This window comes from Glandiceps talaboti, chromosome 14 (assembly GCF_964340395.1).
Source record: "Glandiceps talaboti chromosome 14, keGlaTala1.1, whole genome shotgun sequence".
Lineage (NCBI taxonomy): Eukaryota > Metazoa > Hemichordata > Enteropneusta > Spengelidae > Glandiceps > Glandiceps talaboti.
Window position 1 is genome coordinate 18,456,973 of NC_135562.1, and position 25,496 is coordinate 18,482,468.

General features: G+C 36.8%; 2 protein-coding genes across 3 annotated transcripts in view; both read right to left on the bottom strand.

Moving 5' to 3' along the window:
- Window positions 1–892: 892 nt before the first annotated feature.
- Window positions 893–16,676, bottom strand: LOC144445731 (uncharacterized). Of its 2 annotated transcripts, none has more exons than XM_078135374.1 (10): window positions 16,611–16,676; window positions 12,377–12,649; window positions 11,248–11,451; window positions 10,739–10,831; window positions 8,252–8,345; window positions 7,054–7,406; window positions 6,094–6,297; window positions 5,589–5,681; window positions 4,988–5,081; window positions 893–1,551 (listed from the first exon to the last, which is right to left on the bottom strand). In XM_078135374.1, the coding sequence occupies exons 2-10, from the start codon at window positions 12,632–12,634 to the stop codon at window positions 1,322–1,324; spliced, it is 1,623 nt and encodes a 540-aa protein (XP_077991500.1). In that variant the 5' UTR covers window positions 12,635–12,649; window positions 16,611–16,676; the 3' UTR covers window positions 893–1,321. The 2 variants fall into 2 exon arrangements, with proteins under 2 accessions (XP_077991500.1, XP_077991499.1); XM_078135373.1 differs by lacking the exon at window positions 16,611–16,676 and adding an exon at window positions 16,352–16,434.
- A 3,033-nt stretch (window positions 16,677–19,709) lies between these two features.
- LOC144446030 (hepatocyte growth factor receptor-like) overlaps window positions 19,710–25,496 on the bottom strand; it is a 30,439-nt gene continuing 24,652 nt past the window's right edge. The window contains exons 16-21 of the mRNA XM_078135699.1: window positions 25,222–25,305; window positions 24,406–24,587; window positions 23,671–23,780; window positions 23,113–23,275; window positions 22,225–22,361; window positions 19,710–21,838 (exon numbers count right to left, since the gene is read on the bottom strand). Coding sequence (XP_077991825.1) covers window positions 21,661–21,838; window positions 22,225–22,361; window positions 23,113–23,275; window positions 23,671–23,780; window positions 24,406–24,587; window positions 25,222–25,305 — 854 coding nt within the window. The 3' untranslated portion in view covers window positions 19,710–21,660. The remainder of the gene's footprint in view (window positions 21,839–22,224; window positions 22,362–23,112; window positions 23,276–23,670; window positions 23,781–24,405; window positions 24,588–25,221; window positions 25,306–25,496) is intronic.

Sequence of the window (25,496 nt, forward strand, 5' to 3'; positions counted from 1 at the left end):
CGTCGATAATATAAACAATATCTATCTATCTATCTATCTATCTATCTATCTATATATCTATCTATCTATCTATCTATCTATCTATCTATCTATCTATCTATCTATCTATCTACTATATATATATATATATATATATATATATATATATATATAATGCATTTGAACAAACAAGTACATGTAAAAACTCTCGAAGAATACCGTCACTTGCCCATACAGTGTATGTCTCTGAAATTCATTGATGACCGAGTTCCGTACTGTCTCAAGCTTTACCACAGGGAGCTCAGGCTCAGTTAGTTTTGTTGTCAAATACAAACAAACAAACAAACAAACAAGCAAGTAAATAAACACACAAAATACAAACAAATAAATGGAAAAAAAATAAATCTGCAAACAAACAAAAACATAAACAAATGAACCAATAAATGAGTAGATAAATACATGAATAAATAACAAAGAAACAAACAAACAAAGAAACAAACAAACACACACACACACTACCCTCAAATAGTCACCAATGGTCTCTCCAAAATTACTACTGCTGCACAGTTCCGTGCCAGAATTACTGTCCTAAGTGATTAAGTTTGGATGTGAATCGTGATTGCTGTAGCACGAGACGACAGCCATCTTTTGTCACCGACATGAGCACTGGAGATATTCCGTAATTCATAGCCCAAATTTGTCATATAGAAAATATATATATTTTCGGCAAATTGTGATGAATAATCTTTTTCCATTCATTGAAATAAAAAAGATATCAAATTGAATGAAAATAAAAGCAAATGAATTATTTTTAATTTATTTTAATGAATAACTTGCAAGTGTACAAGGTGAAACCAACAACTAGAAACTAACTGATAGATAGCCTATATTATAGGTGCATGGATCAGCCATGTGTAGTGTGTGTAAAACATGCTTGCCAACGTCGTTCAAGCTATATATATTTGTCAATCTCTTTCCTGAAATTTGCATTATCAATTATGTTAAAGTTTTGGAAAGTATTGATCTGTTTTTTTTTGTGAATGGATAAAATTGGAGTTTAATTGATTGTGGGCCTTTGCTTTTGAAAACATTTTTTCACTACTATATTATGATCTGAAAAAATATGCTCATGATATGTAAATTAACATACAAATTGGGGCACCCCTTTATTTTTCAAAATTGTGGAGAACCCTGCTACTCAACTAAAGTAAACTATTTACTGGTAAGAAACATTATCATAAACTATCTGGTGTGCATTGTATTGAATTTACATGAACAGATTTTATTTTATGTAATCTAAACTAAAATAATTCTACTCATTTCAAGTAGTATCACAAATAATTTATGCGCCAAGTAGAGCCGCATAGACCATGAAGACCATCATGCCCATATAAGGTAATAGCTGGCTTCCTCCACCAACCGTGACTCTGCACGGATTTGGGACATCCTTACTCCAACCGGTGGCAAAGATACGCGTGGGGGCACCACTCCCTTCGTCGATCTTCATAGGAATTGCAAAAACAGTAGCTCCTGTGTTAGGCAATTTATCGAGGTTGGCAACGTTTTCAAATACTTGAAACAAGAAGCAAAAATAAAAAAGACACATTTTAAAGAGAAAATCGAATCACTTACTGTTCTTGTCTCAGATAAAGACATTCAGAGTTCATTCACTAATCTAATATCATTCTACCTTGTTTAAGTCTTTCATAAAATATGCCTTTGTTCTCTTTTTCGACATTATATACCCCCAAAAGTCCAACTGATACAAGCTCCCAATAAAGAGAAATTGTACAGGTGGTACAGAGTTGTACATAACTTGTGTCGTATTTATGGTCATAAAGACACAGAACCACGTACGTGTCGCGGTAATGCAGAGGACTCGATAATATCTGGAATAGGGTAAGTCATAGCAATAGAAACAAGTTCAAATTACCGATTCCAAGATGTATCATGCATCTCCCCGTACATCTCCATGTATTCTTTACGCGGAGGAGGGCTTGCACGCACTACTCAAGGGGATAGTTGTCACCTGACCATACCCTGGGTCTATTAGTAAAATATTTCTCTTTCGTTGCTAACATTTAGTCTTTTTTCTATAAAACCACACACAATTAAAGGTGATTCAAAATGCTCAGATTCACTATCGCTAATTTGCTAGACTACATGTTTGTGAAATGCATTCTGGTTTTAAAACTTTTCAAAAGCGTCTGCAAACACCTTATAATGACCTTTTTTCAGTCACTTCCCTTCGGATTTACTTCGAGAGTTTTCGGGTATTTCCGGTCCCACCTAGACCACGGGATTTTATGACGTCATAAGGAGACATGGTTAGCACGTAGCCTATGACGAGCGTAGTCAACAGGTGAATAAAACTCAACAGCATTGTGAAAAAATACATTGCTGGTGGTTGTAATAGACATCAGTAAACAAAAACTACACTCTACATGTCTTATTAACCAACATTTACGATATTTACTCACACTTTCTCACTAATTGGCAGTGTCTGTGGGTATAAATGCTAAAATATGATCTCCCCATATTATGGCAAAATAAATCAAAACGGCTAGACTAGATATATATATATAAACACTTGTAATGTCGCGTGTTTCACATTCATTGACTTTTATTTATCTGATTTTTTATTATTTGACTTTTATTTATCTGATTTTTTATTATTTGCGGACAAGAAGCATTACGATACCGTCGTGACGTTTGACGGCATCCCCGGGCCAAGGACGGCATATTTTAGCCCAATCGTACTCGCGTCGCCTTTTGAACAGTGCATTTAACAACAAAGTAAACATATTTCATCTCGAATAAATATACTAGCTATTAGAATACCAATGGGAAACTTCAAGAAGGCGTATCGGGATATGTGCCACAATATATGTGTTGGTCCCATAATACACTAATTGATTCGATTTGCTCCGAGCATATGGAAGTACGCTCCGAGTCATTGCATCTTGTAAATGGAACTGTGACCGACCTAATTTTGTTGTCCATATATAAAATGAGAGTGACCTGTAAATTTTTCACAGTTTTCGTTGTGGTCTTGTATTGTCACATGTTTGGCTTGTGAACACAAGTTTACATATATTATTGTCTAGGGCGTAATACTCTTGTCCGAGTCTGAAACCCATATAAAACCTAAGAAACTTGCATTCGGATCGGACAGAACAGCAGTGGGTCTCATCGACTTGTAGGGGACTCGAATTATTGCTTGTTTTATCACGGTATACAGGTGATTATTATATATCGGTAGAGGGGCAGCGTTGTCAAGTTTTGTGCAGTCACCGCGGCCGCGGCAGTAAGCTTATACTAGGATAGTTCCGCCGATCAAAGCTGAAGCAGTGTATGTACAATGTACGTATGGAATCGGGAGAGCACAGCGCACATTCGTGTCGGGTTAAATTTATCCACGTGTTGATGTATAAATCAATATTTATCAATCAGATATATTGTAAAATTCTTCAAGTCGTACAGAAATAACGTCTCTAACTTCAAACAAACCCTGAGAAACTGGACCGGACGTGGCTAGTTGCAGGCTTTCTTTCATAACCATGTGCTGGGGTCACGACCTTGATTGCCGACGTCAATATTGTCCAATCATATTTAATATCATGAACACATCGCGATATTTGATTTGTTGGTTTCCTAAACTGTATACTTCGAATACCATGATTCGTTACAGAATTCTTCTAATGAATATTAAATAGGCTTGTTGCATTAAATTAAGTGATATGCAACAAGGGAAACCATACAAGTTTTCTTCCAGACGAGTTGCTAAAGTCATGTAAATGACAACACTAAACTCACGAAATTTCCTCAATTCTTTACAATTTTATAGCTGATAATATGGCAATCTAATAGCTAGTATATTTATTCAAGATAAATATGTTTACTTTGTTGCTAAATGCGCCCTTCAAAAGGCGACATCAGTGAGTATAGTCAAGTATAGTGGGCTATAATATGCTGTCGACGCCATGCCTGTCAAAGATATTTTAATGCTTCTCCTCGGCAAATAATAAAAAAAATCAGATAAATAAATTGAAACACGCGAGCGACATTACAAGTGTTTATGTATATCTACACTGTAGTCTAGCCGTTTTGATTTATTTTGCCATAATATGGGGAGATAATATTTTAGCATTTATACCCACAGACACTGCCAATTAGTCAGAAAATGTGAGTAAATATCGGTAAATGTTGGTTAATAAGACATGTAGAGTGTAGTTTTTGTTTACTGATGTCTGTTACAACCACTAGCAAAGTATTTTTTCACAATGCTGTTGAGTTTTGTTCACCTAGTGACTACGCTCGTCATAGTCTTAGTGCGAACGTGTACCCCTTATGACGTCATAAAATCCCGTGGTCTAGGTGGGACCGGAAATACCCGAAAACTCTCGAAGTAAATCCGAAGGGAAGTGACTGAAAAAGGGTCATTTTAAGGTGTTTGCAGACGCTTTTGAAAAGTTTTAAAACCAGAATGCATTTCACAAACATGTAGTCTAGCAAGTTAGAGATAGTGAATGTGAGCATTTTGAATCACCTTTAAAGATATCCACATGTTTTTCCTTAATTCCACGATGAAAATACTATTTCAAATGAAATAAAGATAAAACAATCCGAAAGGTAACTAACATATGCAGCACGTCTTCTCACACAATGCATCTTGGAACCGGAACTCGTAGACTGCTGTAACTTATAAATTGAATCGTTGCCTTCACTATGTTTACAATATATACCACCGCGTGGCTTATCTGCCTGGAAAATTAACGTAATTGGTTCGAAATTGTATCATTAATCTATCTATCTTCAAAAAAGAGTTACTGAATATACTAAGAATTGAGTTTATAATCAATGATCTAAATACGAGAAAGAAATGGCTTCAATCGTAGCCTAAACTACAATTAGATTCTTTGATTGTTTCTGGATTAAATGCACAACAAATACACAATATAATATTATAAACAGATGGTCATGTAAATATAAGATAGTTGAAACTTACGTGGAATATTTTCTTTCGATAAAGTGATGTGAGTTGGAGCTGCACGTGATGGCCCGTTATCCAGTGAAAGTGTATCAATACCTACTGACTTCACCTAAAGAGAGGTAAACAAAAACACCTCTTTATTAACTGCTGTAAGGAAGAGTCACTTTATGAGCGTGAGTGTGCGCGTGTGTGTACGTACGTACGTACGTACGTTTGTATGTATGTATGTATGTATGTATGTATGTATGTATGTATGTATGTATGCATGCATTCATGCATGCATGCATGTATATATGGGTGTATGTATTGGTATGTATGTATGTATGTATGTATGTATGTATGTATGTATGCATGCATGCATGTATGTATGTATGTATGTATGTATGTATGTATGTATGTATGTATGTATGTATGCATGCGTCAGTCAGTCAGTCTGTCTGTCTGTCTGTCTGTCTGTATGTATGCATGCATAGATCTATCTATCTATCTATCTATCTATCTATCTATCTATCTATCTATCTATCTATCTATCTATCTATCTATCTAACCGCGCATGTGTCTTATTTCGTAATGATCAAGTTAAGAACATTTGAGGTAATAACAGTTATAACATTACCTTTCGCTCTAACAAAACCTTGGCTGCCTCTCCACCGATTCCAGGATAATGGAGCAACGACGCGTTTCTTGTCTCTGTACCCAAGTAGCGAAGCTGTAATAACACAAGAGATAATTATTGAGTAACTAAAACACAAAAAGTAGTAGTGGGAAATAACCAATGCAACATGGTGGAAGTGGTGCCGGGGATTAATTCCTACCATTAATTCTGAGTCTCATGTCCATTTACATTTCCGACATCATATTACCCTCTGTTTTGAACAAGGGGAGGGTCATGTTTTGGAGAAAGAAACTTGAGGCCTGGTCATTGTTTAGCATGTCGAAATCGGGGGCTTGTCACGTCAGTCCGAGTCTGATTTCGTGTGGCCCTCCCTTTGTAATTAATCAAAGTTCACTTAAAGAGTTTTGGACATTACAGACCAGTGTCATAGATGGCTACCTTGAATGAAGACAAATATTGCAAACTACTCAACCGCTTCACCAGGAGAACATATAACACTACAAACCCTGTCACCCCATCGAGTGCCCCACCCAGTGTACACCATCACGATAGCACCCTCGGGGATTTTACCATACTCCTCTTCAAAAGCCTCGATGTCAGAAACCTCCAACAGGGCATCCGCATCGGCGTCAGCCTTAGATTTCATATCAATCCGTATTGCTGGTCCGATCAATGAATCCAGTGGCACCTGATGGGTACGCCACTTTCCCTGTTAAAAAGACACTCATTTCCATTAGAGGTGCACCTGAACCAAACCTTTCATGTAATAACAACTTCGCAGACTAAAGCCTTCAACAACTATTTGACCAACTTTTTATCATACTCTAAAATCCCTAACACCTAATGTTACAATCTTATTCCTTTGATCTGACTTCTAAAACTGGCTAGGTTACACAAGAGTTATACTTGGCCCAGTGTACTTTAATCATAAGCCCTCAGCATTTACGTGTATATTTATCGCTCAAGCCTATCTACTAATTACGCCTGTAATGGTCATACCACAACTGTTTCACATTATCATGTATCTCACACAAATGCGAAATGGGATGTTTAATCAAATATTAATTTTCGAATTTCAGGTTGTTAACTTTTGATTTCCCGATTTTCCCGGAGGCTATTAACAACAGGCGGTGCAATCTCACGATCAAAAGAGACGGGGATGGAGGGGAGGGGGGGGGGGCATCGAACTACCGAACATTTATAGTCGGTTTGTCCTACCGCCCGTCATTTGTAGCTATGGAAGTTCCACTCTGACGAGGGACGTCGACGTCGACCAAGACACTCAATGCTATTCATTATAAAAGCTTTGGCTGTGCTATTACTTATGCGCATGCGTTATAATCCGTGTAATTTCGCTATATAAACACTTTAAAATATGGAAAATCCCTATAAACTAAAAATTATTTTTAGCACTGCATTTTGACATGTATACAGAGAGAATCACATCGAAATTGAAATGACTTGCCTTAGCATAATGCGCAGGTGCATCCATATGTGTACCACAGTGCTCAGCAGTGCAGTAATTGTTACTTTCTAGGTAAATTCCAATAGCCTCACTACCACGTGAGGCTATGGTTAACTCAAATTCCCGAAGAGATGGATGTACCAGTGTGTTGTTGTTGTAAACATAGGTCATGTCAAGATACGGCGATTCCCCGCCATTAGCAGGAATGCTGCACGGATTTGGGACATCCTTACTCCAACCGGTGGCAAAGATACGAGTGGGGGCACCACTCCCTTCGTCGATCTTCATAGGAATTGCAAAAACAGTAGCTCCTGTGTTAGGCAATTTGTCGAGGTTGGCAACGTTTTCAAATACTTGAAACAAGATAAAGACATTCAGAGTTCATTCATTAATCTAACATCGTTCTACCTAGTTTAAGTCTTTCATAAAATATTCCTTTGTTCTTTTTTCGACATTATATACCCCCAAAAGTCCAACTGATACAAGCTCCCAATAAAGAGAAATTGTACAGGTGGTACAGAGCTGTATATAATTTGTGTCGTATTTATGGTCATACGAACCACGTACGTGTCAGAGGACTCGATAATATCTGGAAGGGTTAGTCATAAATAACAGTATAAACAAGTTCAAATTACCGATTCCAAGATGTATCATGCGTCTCCTCATATAACCCCATGTATCATTTACGCGTAGGAGGGCTTGCAGGCGCTACTCAGGGGGATGTTCGTCACCTGACCATACCATGGGTTTATCAGTAATTTTTTTTTACTATAAAATCACTCACAATTAAACAGATCAACATGTCTTTGCATCATTCTCACTACGCAAGTATTATTTCAAATGAAATAAAGATAAAACAATCCGAAAGGTAATTAACATATGCAGCGCGTCTTCTCACGCAATGCATCTTGGAACCGGAAATCGCCTTTTGTAATCAGTGACGTAGACTGCTGTGTAAATTAAAATCGTCGCTTTAAATATTTTTTTGCAATCTATACCACCGTATGGCTTATCTGACTGGAAAAATAACATAATTGGTTCATTTACTGATCTTCAAAAAAGAGTTACTGAACAAGCTAAGAATTGAGTTTATAATCAATGATCTAAATACGAGAAAGAATGGAAAGACTTCATCAAAATACACAATATCGTATATCAAACACAGGATCATGTAAAATATGAGATAGTTTAAACTCACGTGGAATATTTTCTGACAATAAAGTGATGTGAGTTGGAAATGTATGTGATGGCCCGTTATCCAGTGAAATGGTATCAATACCTACTGACTTCACCTAAAGAGAGGTAAACAAAAACACCTCTTTAACTGCTGTAAGGAAGAGTCATTTAATGAGAGTGAGTGAGTGAGTGAGTGTGTGCGTACGTGCGTACGGATGTACGTATGTATGCATGTATTAATACCTACTGACTTCACCTAAAGAGAGGTAAACAAAAACACCTCTTTAACTGCTGTAAGGAAGTCATTTAATGAGAGTGAGTGAGTGAGTATGTGAGTGCGTGTATGCGTGCGTGCGTGCGTATGTATGTATGTATGTATGTATGTATGTATGTATGTAGTAATTATCTTGTACCTCGCGCTTAGTCCATGGTGTCATATAATATTCTTCCCAGGGACAAGTTTATTTCGTATCACTAATTACTTGCTATTATTATACAAGACATTCATATCAATTACTTAATATATCATATGTATATGTTTTTATGCAACTAGTGAATATGAAATTTAATCGCCATGTACAGAAACAGCACATTAATTACATGGAAACAAAATACATCATCGAAACATTTGAAATATCGTGTCGCAATATAATGTACATCTAGCTGAAATCCAATAAAACTTGATATGTCATAAGTCTGTCATCAACACCACAATAAAGTCCTCAATCATTACAAACATGGCTACTGGCATCAAAAATACCACTTTAACATAAATTGTTTTTTATGTGTCTATTAAACAAGACTAGCGTGGAGAAACAACATATTAATTACATTGAAAGAAAATATAGCATTCCAATTATCCAGATGTCGTGTATTACGAAGCAATATAGTGTACATGAAGCTGAAATCCAATAACACTTGATATAGCATAATTTTGTCATCAACACCACAATACAGTATTTCATTATTATCTCCTCGGCCCAACTATTCAAACATTTCGGTACACTCGCCTTCAATTTCTGAGCTATTTCCTCAGCTGTCTTATCAGGAAACCGTCGCTTTCTCCCTACGTTATACCGTCTACCACTTGCAAGTTGTAGTACGTGTACTTTATTCATCTTCTAAATACACTACAAGGTCATGTTTATTATTACGAAAAAGGCATTGAAACGCAAGTACTGTAAGTCTTATCAGTTCCATCACAGTCAGGGGTCATGTTTATTGTTATAATTGTCTAATCTAATCACCCTTCCTTGAATGGCTTGGATGCCATATATGCTACTCTTCTCATACACAGGTCGTCATGGCACCAAGATTAACATGTTTGAGATTACTCTATCACACTGTTAGCACAGCTGAACTATAATCGATCTGATAGTGTCTTGTCCATCCGTACACCTGTCCACCTATCTGTGAGTGACTTAAAGTCGAAACACCACTAGTAATATTTTTTTCGATAATTTGTAGTGATGTTGGTTTTCAGTCTCTAGTGTGGATATTGTTAAGAAAAATATACATTATATCTGCCTAGCAACAGGACCACGCCCATAGCAACAACCAAATATTGCTAAAAGTAACAACAGGCATGGGTAAATGAACAAACATTCAAGGAAAAGTATGCAAAATATGTTTAACAACAAGACCACACCCATAGCAATAGTCATATGCCTATATAATAAATAATAATTTAATTTCTGTAAAAATGTACACTACACTGCTTCTCAGTCCTCTTTAGGATACTAAAAAGGAGAAAAGTGTATAAAGTAACAAGAAATAATAACAATTTACGTGGTTAAAAATGACAAACAAGCCAAAACATTACAGAATAAACAAGCTGATTCCACACAGAATTGGAGCCGTCATTGAAACCATGATTTGTTGTAGTACTAGTTGTATCTTACCTCAATTTATCAGACGAATGAAGTGTGCACTTCGGAGACCCAGTGTAAATTTCAACCAGAGTTTATATCTGGGCGTTAACTAAGAAGAATGTTGGATTCTCTGCAGCTGCCCAAAAAGGTAGCCAATGAAGATCGAAGAAAACAGGTGTGATGTGTATATTGTGTGTATAATTTACAAAGATAACGACCTTGTGTGTATGTATGTTTGTATGTATGTATGTATGTATGTATGTATGTATGTATGTATGTATGTATGTATGTATGTAAAGAAATGCATATGGAACTTGTAAGTCAGTCCGTATAAATAGATGTAAACTCCGACGTTTCGAATAAATTCTTTTTCAAGGTATTATCGGTGAGCTTCAGACATGGTAAGTTAACACCTGAACACATCTGAATGTATGTATGTATGTATGTATGTATGTATGTATGTATGTATGTATGTATGCATAACGTTTTGATATCTATCTATCTATCTATCTATCTATCTATCTATCTATCTATATATGCACGCACGCACATTTGCCTTATTTAGTAATGATCAAGTTAAAAATTTACAAAGACAACAATGGCAGTGACATTTGAGGCAATAACAGATAAAATTTTACCTTTCGCTCTAATAAAACCTTGGCTGCCTCTCCACCGATTCCAGGGCAATGGACCAACGACGCGTTTTTTGTCTCTGTACCCAAGTAGCGAAGCTGTAATAACACAAGAAAAAATTATTAAGTAACTGAAACATAAGCAGTAGAAGTGAGAAATAACCAATGTAACATGGTGTGGTGGGATTAATTCCTACCATTAATTCTGAGTCTCATGTCCATTTACATTTCCAACAGCATTTTATCCCCTGTTTTGAACTAGGGGAGGGTCGTGTTTCGGAGAAAGAAACTTGAGGCCGGGTCATTGATTAGCATGTCGAAATCGGGGGATTGTCACATCTTACGCAACACACCGAGTCTGATTTCGCGCGGCCCTCCATTTGTAATTAATGAAAGTTCCCTTAGAATGTTGGGCGTCACAGACCAGTGTGATAGATAGATGGCTACCTTGCATGAAGACAAATATTGCAAACTACTCCAACCACTTCACCAAGAGAACATATAACACTACAAACCCCATCACCCCATCGAGAGCCCCATCCAGTGTACACCATCACGATAGCACCCTCGGGGATTTTACCATACTCTTCTTCAAAAGCCTCGATGTCAGAAACCTCCAACAGGGCATCCGCATCGGCGTCCGCCTTAGATTTCATATCAATTCGTATTGCTGGTCCGATCAATGAATCCAGCGGCACCTGATGGGTACGCCACTTTCCCTGTTAAAAAGACAGTCATTTCCATTAGAGGTGCACCTGAACCAAACCTTTCATGTGATAACAACTTCGTAGACTAAAACCTTCAACAACTATTCGTGATCGCGCGACAAGACAGAGAAGTAAATTCTACGACCGTTGGGGACGCTATTCAATCGGTACACTCCACAGCAGCGTCCGGCGTCCCGTATGTTCTATTTGTATTCCAGCGCGATTCCATCGAGTTAAATATATGTGTTTCTTTGTGTATTAAAATTAGATATTAATTAGCGATTCAAGATACTGAAATAATGATAAACAAGAACTTGACAGAACTTGTTGATGTTGTCTATATTCATTTTATTCAATATATAGACATCAGAATTGTTGCCTCATGCCCTTGGTTTAAGCAGGGACGTATAAACAGTTTATACGTCCCTGGTTTAAGCAAGGAATGCGTTTGAGCTCGAGCACGGCAATCAACGCGTCAGCTGTCGCGAGCGCACTAAGCGTCGATTTTGCACCATGTCTCTCCGTATACTTTCTTTTCCTTTATTCTTTTTTGGAGTCTTCCATATTTATATAAACTTTTTCTGCGATTATTAAAAATGTTTCATTTTTTAAAAGACCAGAAAGTGTACAAGTACATACATACATATAATCATTTCTGGCCTCATACCCAAAATAACAATATGTGTAGACGTGTATAATGAGTTTATTAAAATATACTATAAATAATTTAAAGAAGTAAGTATGTAAATGTGACTCATAGCTAACTTGGGCCTTTATTACCTCTATATCATTATCAATTACGGATTTCACCAGAATATTGTTGCCTCATGCCCCTGCTCTGACGACGGACGACCCAATGCTACACTAAACATTATTTTTTAGTATTGCATTTTGACATGTATACAGGGAATCACATCGAAATTGAAATCGGACTTGCCTTAGCAAAATGCGCAGGTGCGTCCATGTGTGTACCACAGTGCTCCGCACTACATATATTGTTACTTTCTACGTACACTCCATAATCCTCACTACCACGTGTTACTATGGTGAACTCAAATTCCCGATGCACTGGATGTACCAGTGTGTTGTTGTTGTAAACGTAGGTCAAGTCAAGATACGGCGACTCCTCTCCATGAACAGCCAAAGCCATATAGGCACAGGCGAACAGCACCGGCAGAAGAAACAAACTTTTCATTGCTTTGCCGGATATCTGAAGAAAAAAAAGTAAATAGAGCGCTTTAATTTGTCAGTTACTGGTCACTCTCTCTCACTGTTTAATACAATCAACAGCAATCCAGCAGAAACCAACAAAACAATTGTACTGTAACGGCAACGGCCTACTTCCACATACATGGTGTATGAGACATTCAGATCGAATGTGGTACATTGTGATATATGTGTGTATTGCATGCTCTGCAAAGTGAACGATGTGTCTGGCTGTCACCCAGGCCAGTCAATCTCGGAGCGTGTGTACCTTAACCTAATTGCGAAGGGTTGCGTTATTGTCTAGATCATAAACAACTTGATAAATGTAACAATTGTGGCTCGGTCTAAACAGCTGCATATTCCTGTAGACAGTTTACAGTACCCCCAGATTAGACTTTCCCTGGTCGGTTGGTTTGTATGAGCCCTACATAATAAGTATACAACGTGGCTATTAACTAACGAAGAAACAAAGGATTTTGAATATGGACGGGTCGCATTAAGGGCAAGAGTTTTCCGAACATATCACACACACTAGGACATGTTAAGGGAGCCTTCAGTATTTAGAGGGGGTCGGAGGAAATCACACATGGTCTGTTAAGTAAAACATGGCCCTCCCCCCATTCTCCATTTGTAAAAAGTGACCCTCCCCTTTGTCCCATTTTGTAAAACATGACCCTCCCCATGACAATTGCATATACAGAACGTTAATCAATATTCCCATTATATGTATACATACATACATACATACATACATACATACATACATACATACATACAAATCAAATGATTTTGATTAAAGCAATATTTGTACATATAAAGTGACAAACAATAAAAGACTGGCTAGTTACCTTTCTCTTATAATCATACACAATCTAGTTAGTATCTAAAACATACTTTCCATGTTGTGCATACTCTGCCTGATCTGGTCACTTGCAAAAGTTCCCTGATATCATTGTCATCATCATCATCATCATCACCTTCACCTTCAGTATTGCCATTATCAGTGTCACTCTAATCTGACTCACTAGTACTACTTGAGTCAGTACATGTATCACTAGTGCACTGTCTGTGTTCTCTATGACATTCAAAACTAAATCATCATCATCATCATATTTTAACAACAACATTCACGGACAATGTGATTGATAAGGTGAGATGGTACACTCAACAAAAGGCATCGTTTTATTAAACAATTTTCTTACAACATATGAGGGTATTTTTATTTTTGTATTTCGGCATGTAAAGTACTCGTAAAAATAAATGCTCATTTAACGTTTACATCTCAAAACACACAAAAAAAATTGACAATAATTGAATCTTCAATTTGGTCACAAAACTACGGATTGTAAAATGTTACCCTCCCCAAACATTGTAATACAAAATATGACCCTCCTCCAAGAACAGGTTTGTAAAATGTGACCCCCCTATTCCCCCGCTCCCTGTAAATACTGAAAGCTCCCTCAGGTCTTGAGGTCAGTGACAACGTGAAAATGAAATCTGATAGCATAGATTAACTTATTTCATTTTCATTTTCCGAAGAGTTATAGTCTCTTCGTTCTTTGCTTTTCAAATGCAGATGACATAATTGGATTCTTTATTTCGCAGTATGGCGGACGAAAATAACAGCTCTGGTTTGCGAGAATGCTATTAACTAACAAAGGATATTGAATATGGACGGGATGTTACAGCTAAAACATTGACGGATTGGCGAACGACTGTGCGTATCATACACATGTTATGTTCCCAAAGAACAATTTAGATTAGATAAGAAACAAGTTTCCCACAGACCACTCATTACAAATATAAACAACACCATACTCCTGCCAACAAACAGGCACTGTATGTGCACACACACATATCACTTGTAACTTTGAATCAATACACTTGTATGTGTCAAAATCTAATAAGCCTGCAATGTGATGACTTTCAGTAGCTTGTTTGTTCCAGGGACGACGTATGTATTTGTATCAGTAGGGGCTGGATGAATTGTTTGATGGATTTAGGTCAGAGTTTTCCGAACGTATATCACACACTAGTACTTGTTAAGGTCGTCAGGTCAGGGACAACATGACCTTTAGAAAGAAAATGAAATCTGGTGCCAACGGTTGAGTTACTTACTTTGTTTGCATTTCCCTAAGGATTTAGTCTCTTCTTCCTTAGCATTCCAAATATGCAGGTGACATAATTGAATACGGTCTCCCGTACAGTCTATGAACTATACTAGTGGTGACACAAATCTCCCATCAGTATTCTAAAAGACGTGAATCGTCTTCGACAAAAAAGCGAAGCGTTGCACCAACATTACCTGTACTTTAATATTTGCGCTAACCATATATGGCTTCATATACAGCCTTGTGAGTGCAAAGTTTTCTTCAGATACCAGTGTTGTTTTGTAGAATTTCATTTCTTGTAAGGATTTTTACATGTGTTACTCGATCTACACATACAGGGCAAGGTAAATCACTGCATTTCATTTTCTTGGAGAGAGACCACCGAATATTTGGTTCATTTGCACATTCTGAGGGGTAAGACGTACCTTACGCTATGCAAACTGAAATTTCAGAATTGGATATGTACTGTAATTTTTAAAGTTATTGAACTTTAAATTTACGTAAACAATACAGACGAGCGAATATTTCTCGTTGTACACTTTGTTAAAAAATGTATGTCGTCCCATCAGCTACAACTTGAACACCGTAAATGGCAAATATTCAAACCGTTGTTGTGAACGATTGTGCCTTGTTTGCAGAAGGAAACATGTAGAAGATGAACACCACGTTTGTTTAATATGTCCAGTGTACGATGACAAAAAGGATAAAGTATATTACAGACTATTGTTTTTGACCTACCCGTTCTCTATAAGTTTTACTTGTTGATAACAACCAAAAATATGAACATTTAATAACTCAACTTATATTTATGAATCTCCCAAGAAGTCCAATGAGTGTAATCCCTCGTGGGTTCAGTGTTAATACAGGAGGAAACCGGAGTACCCGGAGAAACCTGCGTTGTTCGGTAGAGTCAAACTTAACGACACTCTTCTTACTTACAGCATGGTAAATTTAATAAACCCCGGCTGCAGTGACAAGAAAGCCAGCCACAGTGTGTGTAGAGGGAATGCCAACAGCAGAGTCTTGTCAACATGAGCCCAAATATCAAGACATGTTTACAGTTTACTGACCATTCAATCCAAGTAGGGTACAACGTGACCAGAAGTATGAAATTTGACAAAGAAACCCCACAAATATAGATGTCATCAGTTATTACAGTGGTGGAACGTCGATCCCTGTCACGCTATGTCTACAGTTTTTGCGCCATGTGTAAACGTGCCGCAAATCTTAAACTGCAAATGTCAGAAAGATGAATGGTTTAAAGGGTCACCCAATTCAATCTTCAGAATACTGACTATAGAAAAAATATAATGCGGGTTTCGTTGAGTATCGTGAAACCATTATATAAATACTGGAGTAATTGTACTGATGGTACAATTTCCCAACGTATAAACTGTGTGCCACAGAATCCACAGTTGTGCTGAGGGAACTAAGAAGGGTGTGGTGTAACGACTACCTGGATTTCGATACACGTTCTTCAGGGGTCGGGAACTGGAGCCATCCGCCAAAGACACATCAAAGAACTATCTGAGATCAAGAGTTTATACTAAATAATCGCATACTTGCAGATAAATAAAAAGTATCCCCTTGCTTACCTCTTGTAGTTTGTCTTGTGAGCTGATGCTATGTCTGTGAGAATCGAAATCGTCGCACTCTTTGATGTAAACCTTTCGGTCGACTGAACCTCAAAACCTTCGGAGAGTTCAATAATTGCAGGGGGTGTCGTGTCCACAGTTAGATAGACAGACATACAGTCATGTTCAGTCAACACACACAAACATACATGCAGACAAACAGGGAGAACACAAACTCAAAAACTAGTTTCCCTCATTAAAGGTAAACATGTAACCCTACCACAATTTGCTATATGAAGATAGCACAGGAGATCGACTCTGTAAAACGTAACGCTCTCCTTCTTCGCCATTCATGATTACCGAAGGCTCCCCAAGAAAACACGCGTAGACTCCATAATTGAACGAAGACCATATACTACAAATAGCAGCCTGATTAAATAACAAAAGGTTAGGGATGCGCTGATGTATCGGGTTATGCATGGATTGTTGATATACTGTGTGCAAAATAAATTTCTGTCTTTCGGTCCGATGCCTATAGGTTCGCTAGATCTGTTGGACCAGCAATGTTGACATGGCAAACATCTTGGTTCTTATGACCAATTGAAATTGAAACAAACAAACAAACAAACAAATAGACAAACAGACAAATAAGTAAATATGATGAACCACAGTAAGAAAATCAGTAGAGCCTTTGAGACACAAACGAAGACGCTAGTGCTGCTATTAGTCAATTTAGACATAAACTGAATGACACAAACCGAGTTAATTACAAGTTGTTTGACTGGAGTGAAAATAATATACTACAGTACAGATATCCTAATACCTTACACACTTTACTGGGGACACATACGTTTTGTTTATGAAGTAATTGGATATGAGATCCTTATTAATGCTGAACAATCCCCATTGAGTGACACAACAGCAATACACACTGGTACCAAGACACACACAGAGCAACTGAAGTGTTGGTAAACAAGCCACCCGACTTCATTCAATGTCTACATTCTAAAAGCAATGTAACAAGTTGAACATAAATGTAACATATTTACAACATCAAACAACACTACTGAACCCTCATCAGGGAGGTACCTAATTGCATCGTGACCACATTGTACATCCACCCCTGCCAACTGTACTGGTCATCACCAACTCTACCTCCTCACAGGCCTTGAATTTACATTTCTTTAAAAAAGTCAGTTGTCGAGGGAAATGTGAATTTACAATGTCACTTGTCCTGGTGAATAAATTGGTTGTCTTACCAAGTTGTGACATATTGCGATTATTTTTATATAGGTGAGAATGTGTGTCAAGTACATGTAAACCCTGATTTTAGATTTAAACAAACACACTCTGATGGTATTTTTTTTTGTCTGTTGAATCTTGTGCATTTCGTTGACATCCCCGTCATTTTGCCTATATTGCCATTTGCCATTTAAAATGATGTCTTACTACTGAAGTTATTTATTACAAGTAAGAACAAAAAATGTCTGTTCCTCAGTTTGATTGACTTGCAATTGTATGACGGGGTCGCTACATGTCTCAGTAAAATCATGTACAGTGATTGTGATTTTTAATAATTCCCCACTGATTTTGTTGGTGCCTATGTGTTGCAATAATATATAATTGCATGTGATTTTTCGCCAAAATGTTGAAATTTTGATGGAGTGGGGGTTCACATATTTTACTGGCATTTTCAAGTTAGCATACACACAATGATTTTTGTTGTAAAATTATGAAGGGACATTGGCAGATTATACATATGTGCAAAGATAAATAAGCTCATTTAAATATTTGTCAAAATTCAACACAATTTCATAAGATATTTCTGTCGAACATGTCAAAATTTAGATGGGGTGTCGGGTGACAATTTCAATTCTAGAATTTACACATACAGCGTATAAAAACATATCACAGACATTTATCCTTTTTTGCAATTTTCTTATGTTTTTCTTAAAATATACTAAAGCAGTCGGAGATAAAATACCATACTATTTATGTTAATGAAACTATGAATATATATTTTACAAAATAATATGCCTGGATCTAATATACATTGCACTTAAATATGTAAATGAATCAATGAAATTAAATGCTACATCAACAAGCTTTCTAAGACAAATGCGTTTTCTCATTACCAATGCAGGGGCAAAATTATATGAAATTTCACACTTGTATTCCTAGTTCGTGGCCTAGTTACCAAAAACATTGATTATGCAAATGAGTCATTGAAAGAAAAGCTAGATATGTAAAATTTAAAGTGCTCGCGTGGTCAGGTCAATGCATGCACTAAATTATATTAAATTTGAGGATTGCCTTCTTTAGATATTGCCTCATTGCACAATCAATTAATTATGCAAATTACTCTTTGAGATCAAAGGCTGAGTGAAGTGAACTAAAGTGTCACCATGCAAACATCAAGTGCAGATGTCAAAACATGGTGCACGCGTGCCTGCATCTAGTTAAGTGCGTTCAAATTATGATTTATTTCACAATAGATAAACTGTAGCAAGACAATTCAATGTTGCTATCTCAGTGTATAGTTTTGGTTTCTACATGGTTTATTGAAACAGAGTAGGTGGACAACAACTTGAAACGGTTGAAAATTTAAAATAGATCCTTATTCTATCCATACCATATGTACTATGATATGCATAATATGCATCGAATGACTGATAACTTTAGAGGATGGCCAACAGCTTGGACTAGATAATGGTGGTACGACTGTCAGTGATTTTCGCACACTATATGTGTAACATGTCACCATTTTCAGTTATAAATATTTACATTCAGCATGACTTATGCATATAAATAGGATAAACTATCTAATTCTTCATGCCTCGAATTCTTCGGAGATTCTTTGGTGATATAGTCATATTACACAACTTGTCAAGTCATATGAAAGTATCTCTACACTATACCCGACAGTGTGTCATTTGACCTATTTCATAACTACACTAGGGTCACTGCAAGGAATACATTTTGTAGAGGAGCCAGACTTTACAATGGAATCAGTATACCAGAAATAGCCTTAGAATGTTGTTTTCGACTTTTTCACACGTTTTGCCAACATGACCCTACCCAGACAATAAAATGAACCTAATTTCGCCTAAATTTGGCATTCCGATAAGAATATCAATTTACAAACTTGATTAATTAAGTTTGATAAGTTTAATTCACCAATTGGGATTAAAATACAAGTACGTGTAATAAATCTAGTACATAAAATGTGAAGTAACAGAAACGTTACGAACGCTAAAATTGTAGCAATCTGTCTTCATAAGTTTCATTTCATTCCGATTTAATTAGCCAGACTTTTAAACACACATGCTTTAAATAAAAAAACATACACATGAATATTCCAATATGTTACATATCTACTTTTTATTTTAACTACCTCGTTTATAACATTTTGTAAAGTTCACAACAATTTTTAGGTTGATTAATCTTATCACATCAAAATTTAAATTGACTATCGGTACTTTAGACGTCCATGAAGCCATAAAGAATTAAAACACCAGTTTTAAATTTTGTAGCAATCTGATTAAAATCCGATGTAATGAGCGGCTATTTATTTTATTTTATCATTTTCACAGTTGTGTTTCGCTTGAATATTGTTGTTATATACCATGCACAGGCCAAGATATTGTCATTGAATAGAAAATATGGATTATATAAGCTAATCATTCTACGTCACGACAATCCCTGTCTACGTCACTGGTTCTGTGGTGCTCGAAATATGAGTAGAAATGTTCTAAATCGCCATTATTTTCGCCGATTTTCCGTGAAGTATGCTTGAGGACGTATAGTTATATTATTATTCCCCAATATTTTTCTTCATTCAGCCTGAAGATACTCGTGACCTAAGAGATTGTCACTACTCGCCTAGTGACTCGTAGTAACAAGCCCTTTAGGTCACACATACTTTCTTGGATGAACAAAGGAAAATATTCGGATATAATTGTATATCATGTTTTGCTCTTGGGTCACCACCCCAGAGTCTGACTGATTCCCATTGTAACAGTTATGCCGGTAACCGACTCTACCAAAGGCAAACGCGGCTTTCGTCGTAAACCTTACGGGGACAGTACCCCCAAAAAAACTTTCGTCGAACATGTCAAGTTAAGAAGGACATTGAAACAAAATAAATTCCCCTTTTCATCAATATTTCTAGAATATATATTTACATATCGTATTAGTTCCAGAGTTAATGTTATTGATTTGTATAAAAATCTCTTTTTAAAACTTGTCCTGTAAGAGTTACTATGACTATATTCTTAGACAAAAAGTAGTACAAAGCACCTGGATAAAATATTAGATGATCACAAGAAAATAAACATATCTTCGTAAACTTTGCATCATGGAGGGTCAATACATGATTTTCACATCTTATAGATTCTAGACGATTGTCAATTTATATCACATTAATCTTGTATCATATTTGCACTTCTGTCTTATAAAATTTAACAATGACAAAAAAGCTAACACTTCACACAACTACTTGCAAGAATTGCCACTTGATAAGGTCAAAAAAAGAGATAGATGTTTCTAGTCAGCGCGAGTATCACTTAAATACCCTGCAACGGTCGTTTCTTGTGTTTGTCCAGCTCATGCAGTCTGCAGATCCGAGGGAACACAACATAATCCTCCCTCCCTACTTCAGTGAAGACAACTGCTAGCATCAATCATGAATTACAAGCAAATTACAGCTGCCCCACATATACATTTGCCCTAAACAGGAACAGCTATAAATAGTTAATTGAGTAACAGGTTTGTTCAGAATAATGTTTTCCTTTCTTCAAGGACGTAAAATGTCTGTCTATCACATTTGACATTATTAAAATTTGAATATATTTTGTGTTATCTGATAACCTAAATTGGAAACATTAGGAGAGACTCAAAAATCGCCACATGCGGTCTATGCAACCCCAGCACTTTAAAGGTTTTGTTCGGAGAGATAACTGGAAAACAACACAGCTTCACCTTCAATTGACTTATTTGATAACACAGAAACTCTCCTCCAATTTATATGGTAGTTTTGGCCAACTGTGACCCTGTTAAAACTGATTAAATATGATCTTTACAAAGTACGCTGGAAGTAGAATGAAAAATTCGGTTAATCCTTTTTCACGACATTTGTTTTGATTGCTGCTGTCAACTTACATATAATTTTGTTGATAAAATATACATGGGTAACTTTAATACGTAACTTCGTTATACTTTACGTTGTTAAGTATAGTGGAATTGGACAATTGAAACATGCAACTTATACACATACTGTGTTCTAGTTTAATTAACACCTATAATAAATGGTTCATTGTTCATTCAAAATGTTATTCCTCTAACAAATTGAGATAACACGGACTATTAACAGCTGTGTTGTAGTATTCCGTCCTGCCTTCGTTCGAGCTGACATTACTTTTCAGAAGATCTTGCAGTTGGATGACCATTGGCGTGAAGTCTGGTCTCTTTCGTGGATCGTCATCCCAACAGTCACAGAGTAGTTTGTATCTAAGATAGACAGGATGGCACACATTTGAAGTTTTCATTAATCCATATATTCAGTTTGTTATATCTATTCAGAAACGCATAGTTACGTTTTCAACGGTAATCATATTCCGGTTTGCTTTCTTTTCATTAATTGTGTTACTTTTTGCTTCTCGATTCCTTTGTCTGACTCTGTCGCTGCCTGTTCCCCTTTCAGTTTCGAGTCGGTTTATATGCCCGTCTGCCTCATTCTCTCCCTCCCCTATCTCTGTCTGTCTGTCTGTCTGTCTGTCTGTCTGTCTGTCTGTCTGTCTGTCTGTCTGTCTGTCCGTCTGTCTGTTTGTCTGTCACACACTCACACACACGCGCGCGCGCGTGCTGAGCTTTCGACCAGTCTCGATATTACTTACAATTTATCGGATACATAGCCAGGTTGAGGGAGACGTCTTCCATTTTCCAAGTATTTTGGAATGTCCCAGTTATCAACGCTGCCGTATGGTAACTCCCCTCTAGTTAGTAACTCCCAAAATAACACACCAAACGACCACTGAAGATAGTATGAATAAAATGTCTGATATTAAATATTTTTTTGCTAACATCAACAAATACAAAACGCAATTATTGACGATGTGTACGTCCCACAAACTGCCACGCAACAAAATTAACGTTCACTATGTTTTATGTTCTGAAATGTCTTGCTCAAACTTTTACTCTCAAATTCGAAGTTTGTGAAGCTTGTGAAGGTAAATCACTGGACAATATTTACATGTGTGTGTCCTTTGACACTGCGCAAACGACAATTGTGAAACCAATGTTTCTAAATGTCACAGTTAAGAGTATGGATAGGATTATGTGATTTTTCTCATTTTCAAAAGGAGAATTATGTATTGATGACGCCATCCTACACATCAGCTATGTTTCATGCAATAATAAATGTGGATTTTATTGTCAGCTGGTCATTCTACTTTGACAACTCGAGTCTACGTATAAAATATTGGCATGGGCTTTAAAACATTCCAAACTGACACAATTTCTTGTACGTTATATGTCTTGGGCCGTTTATGATATTCCCAAAAGTATTCATCATTCGGCCGCAAAATCCCCACGATGTAAGGAATGTGCGTCTAGTTCATCAACTCATTGTGACAGGGCCCCTTATTCCACTAGTATTGTTCTTAGCTGAACAAAGAAAAATATTGAAGAAAATATCTAACTGTCCTAGATGTATTCAGGATGCACGAAAGAAGGGAAACATTTGTTTCGCATTTGTGCGGTTTATTGCATGCTTAGTCACATACCATGTCTGTTTTGGTGTTGTACATGCTTCTCTTGATACTTTCTGGTGACATCCAGCGTATTGGTAATTTAGCCTTCTTGTCCTCACTGGCGTAATACTCCTTTTCATAGATATCACGTGACAAACCAAAGTCAGATACTTTCACAGTCTCAGATTCGTCAACCCTTGAAAAGAACATGTGTATCTGATTATTGAAAGAAATATTGTTGTCAAGTCAACCCTTTCCAACAAGACCGTACACATCAACACTTTATCCGCATCATCGCCATCAGTAAGAGTGTGTACATACACGCGGCACTTCTGTTGTTTTATGAATTTGGCTTGTATTGTAATCAGAGATGGTGGATAAACGATAAACAATAATAACATTTAACTGCTCAAAGAGTCATGAATTTGTTGTAGAATATCTGACAATATTAAAATGCACATGGTTATTTTTGTATTTTTCAACAGCAATGAGTATATAACAGTACAAGTGCACATGTATTGCATATCAATGTTTAAATATCGACAATTAATTAATTAATAGAAGAAGAATATGCACAAATTTTAGCCTTACATGCAATTTCTTGCGGCTAGATCACGATGGACAAATTTCAACGAAGCTAGGTACTCCATCCCCCTCGCAACGTGGAGTGCATACATAATGAGATTGGCAACCATCAGAACCTTTTGAGGGTAGAAATTAATACAGATTGTATTAATACTGACGTTTGTGTAAACGCTAAAAGGTAGGAAAACTGTTAGATGTACGATGACACAAAATGATGAACTATAAGCTATCAAATGCTATGTATGGAACGTATTCTCAGTCTCTTTTCTAATATTTACTTGGGATAGAAATATGGGGACAAATGTGACTGAGATCTCTCCAAACTTTGCCTCATGATAGCTTTTTGTTTGTACTTTAGGAATATTTAAAGAAATTTAGTTGTTCACCATCCTGATTCCAAGGAAATCGACAGTCTTTTATTTTTTAACATAGTTTATAACACAGTATTCGGCGGCCATATTGGAATAACTCAATTTTGATATCATTTTGACCTTTCTTTTCAAAAGATTTATACGTTGACCAGTGATTTGTTTTCTTGATTTAAGCTGAGAATGGGTAGGCATTTTCTTGAGCAAATTAAAATTCATGAATACTGGTATAACGGTGCACATATGCAATGTCTTTTCATGTATAAATTACCCACTTAGTCTTGATTACCTAGACTCTGCCATTGGGGGCGCTCTTCCCAGATGGTGGCAGAGCGCTTCCGGTGACAGGGTGTGGATAATCGGGACTACTTACCCTCTTAGAATCTGACACATGGGACTTTAAATCACCGTTCTTCATATAAGGCAATACAATTAGGGGATTACTGGTCTCATCAATACAAACTCCAATCAAACTTAAAACATTAATGTGATTGAAGTCTTTCATCAGAATTCCCTCCTCGAGAAATCTACAAATATCCTTTACTTCCGTATTACCTGCAACGATATGCAAATAAACAAGCGATATGCAAATGTATACACAAGCAAATTCAAACTAATAATGAATTCGCTACATAAATTTGACGTTGTGACAATGCAAGTTTACGTTCTTCCTAGACTGATAGGCTTGCCATTGTGGACGTCCCGCTTATTGCTATAGCTTACGGTGTTATAAACGAAGGCAATAAGTGGAGCGCCATCACAACGGCGAGCGGTTCCCTTGCAGGCTTGAAAACCAATACCCGCGGCCACCATTGTGTTCGACAGCAAACCCAACCAGGTACTTACTTGTAAGTGAACATTATGTATGTACTTACACTATTTTGTGACAGTTCTAGATCTGCCTTTCGAACCACATTTCACAAAATTTCATTTAACTAGTATTAGTCATGCCTCTCAGGTTCTGAGATTCGGACTGACATGTTGAATACCGACGTATTCAGATTTGCTCGAGGTTAAATATGACCATTCAATATATGTTTTCAAGCTCTGTTTGAGGACAGATCGACGGACAACACAGTACGCAGATTTGTTTTCAATGGGAATCTCTGCGAACGAGCCAAATTCACTTGTTCGTCTTCATCTGGGATGAGCGTGTAATACAAATTTAACGTTTAATATCTACACTCACGTTTCAGTGATTTAACTGCCACCTGTCGTTTCACTCCATCCACGTTGTCTTGCAGTTCTCCGAGAATCACCGTGCCAAAAGCGCCTATGGGATAAAGTGCATTTTATTAAATTACATGGACGGGGTAACTTATGTTAAAATATTAACAAGACACGTTACTTCTTCAAATTTACCACGCAAATACATCATTTAGTTTTAGTTATCGTCTAATTGACAACACGTAGAGTTTTAAAACTTGTCTATTTTTATTGGTGTTGTCGAGTTCAATGAAGTTT

Bases quoted from the DNA above. Each gene is read 5' to 3' on its own strand.
- LOC144445731 (XM_078135374.1), bottom strand. From the start codon at position 12,634: ATGAAAAGTTTGTTTCTTCTGCCGGTGCTGTTCGCCTGTGCCTATATG. The intron at 8,346-10,738 runs GTAAAATTTTAT...ACCTCTCTTTAG, and splicing joins AGGTTTTATTAGAGCGAAAG to GTGAAGTCAGTAGGTATTGA. The intron at 1,552-4,987 runs GTAAGTTTCAAC...TCTTGTTTCAAG, and splicing joins ATCGAAAGAAAATATTCCAC to TATTTGAAAACGTTGCCAAC.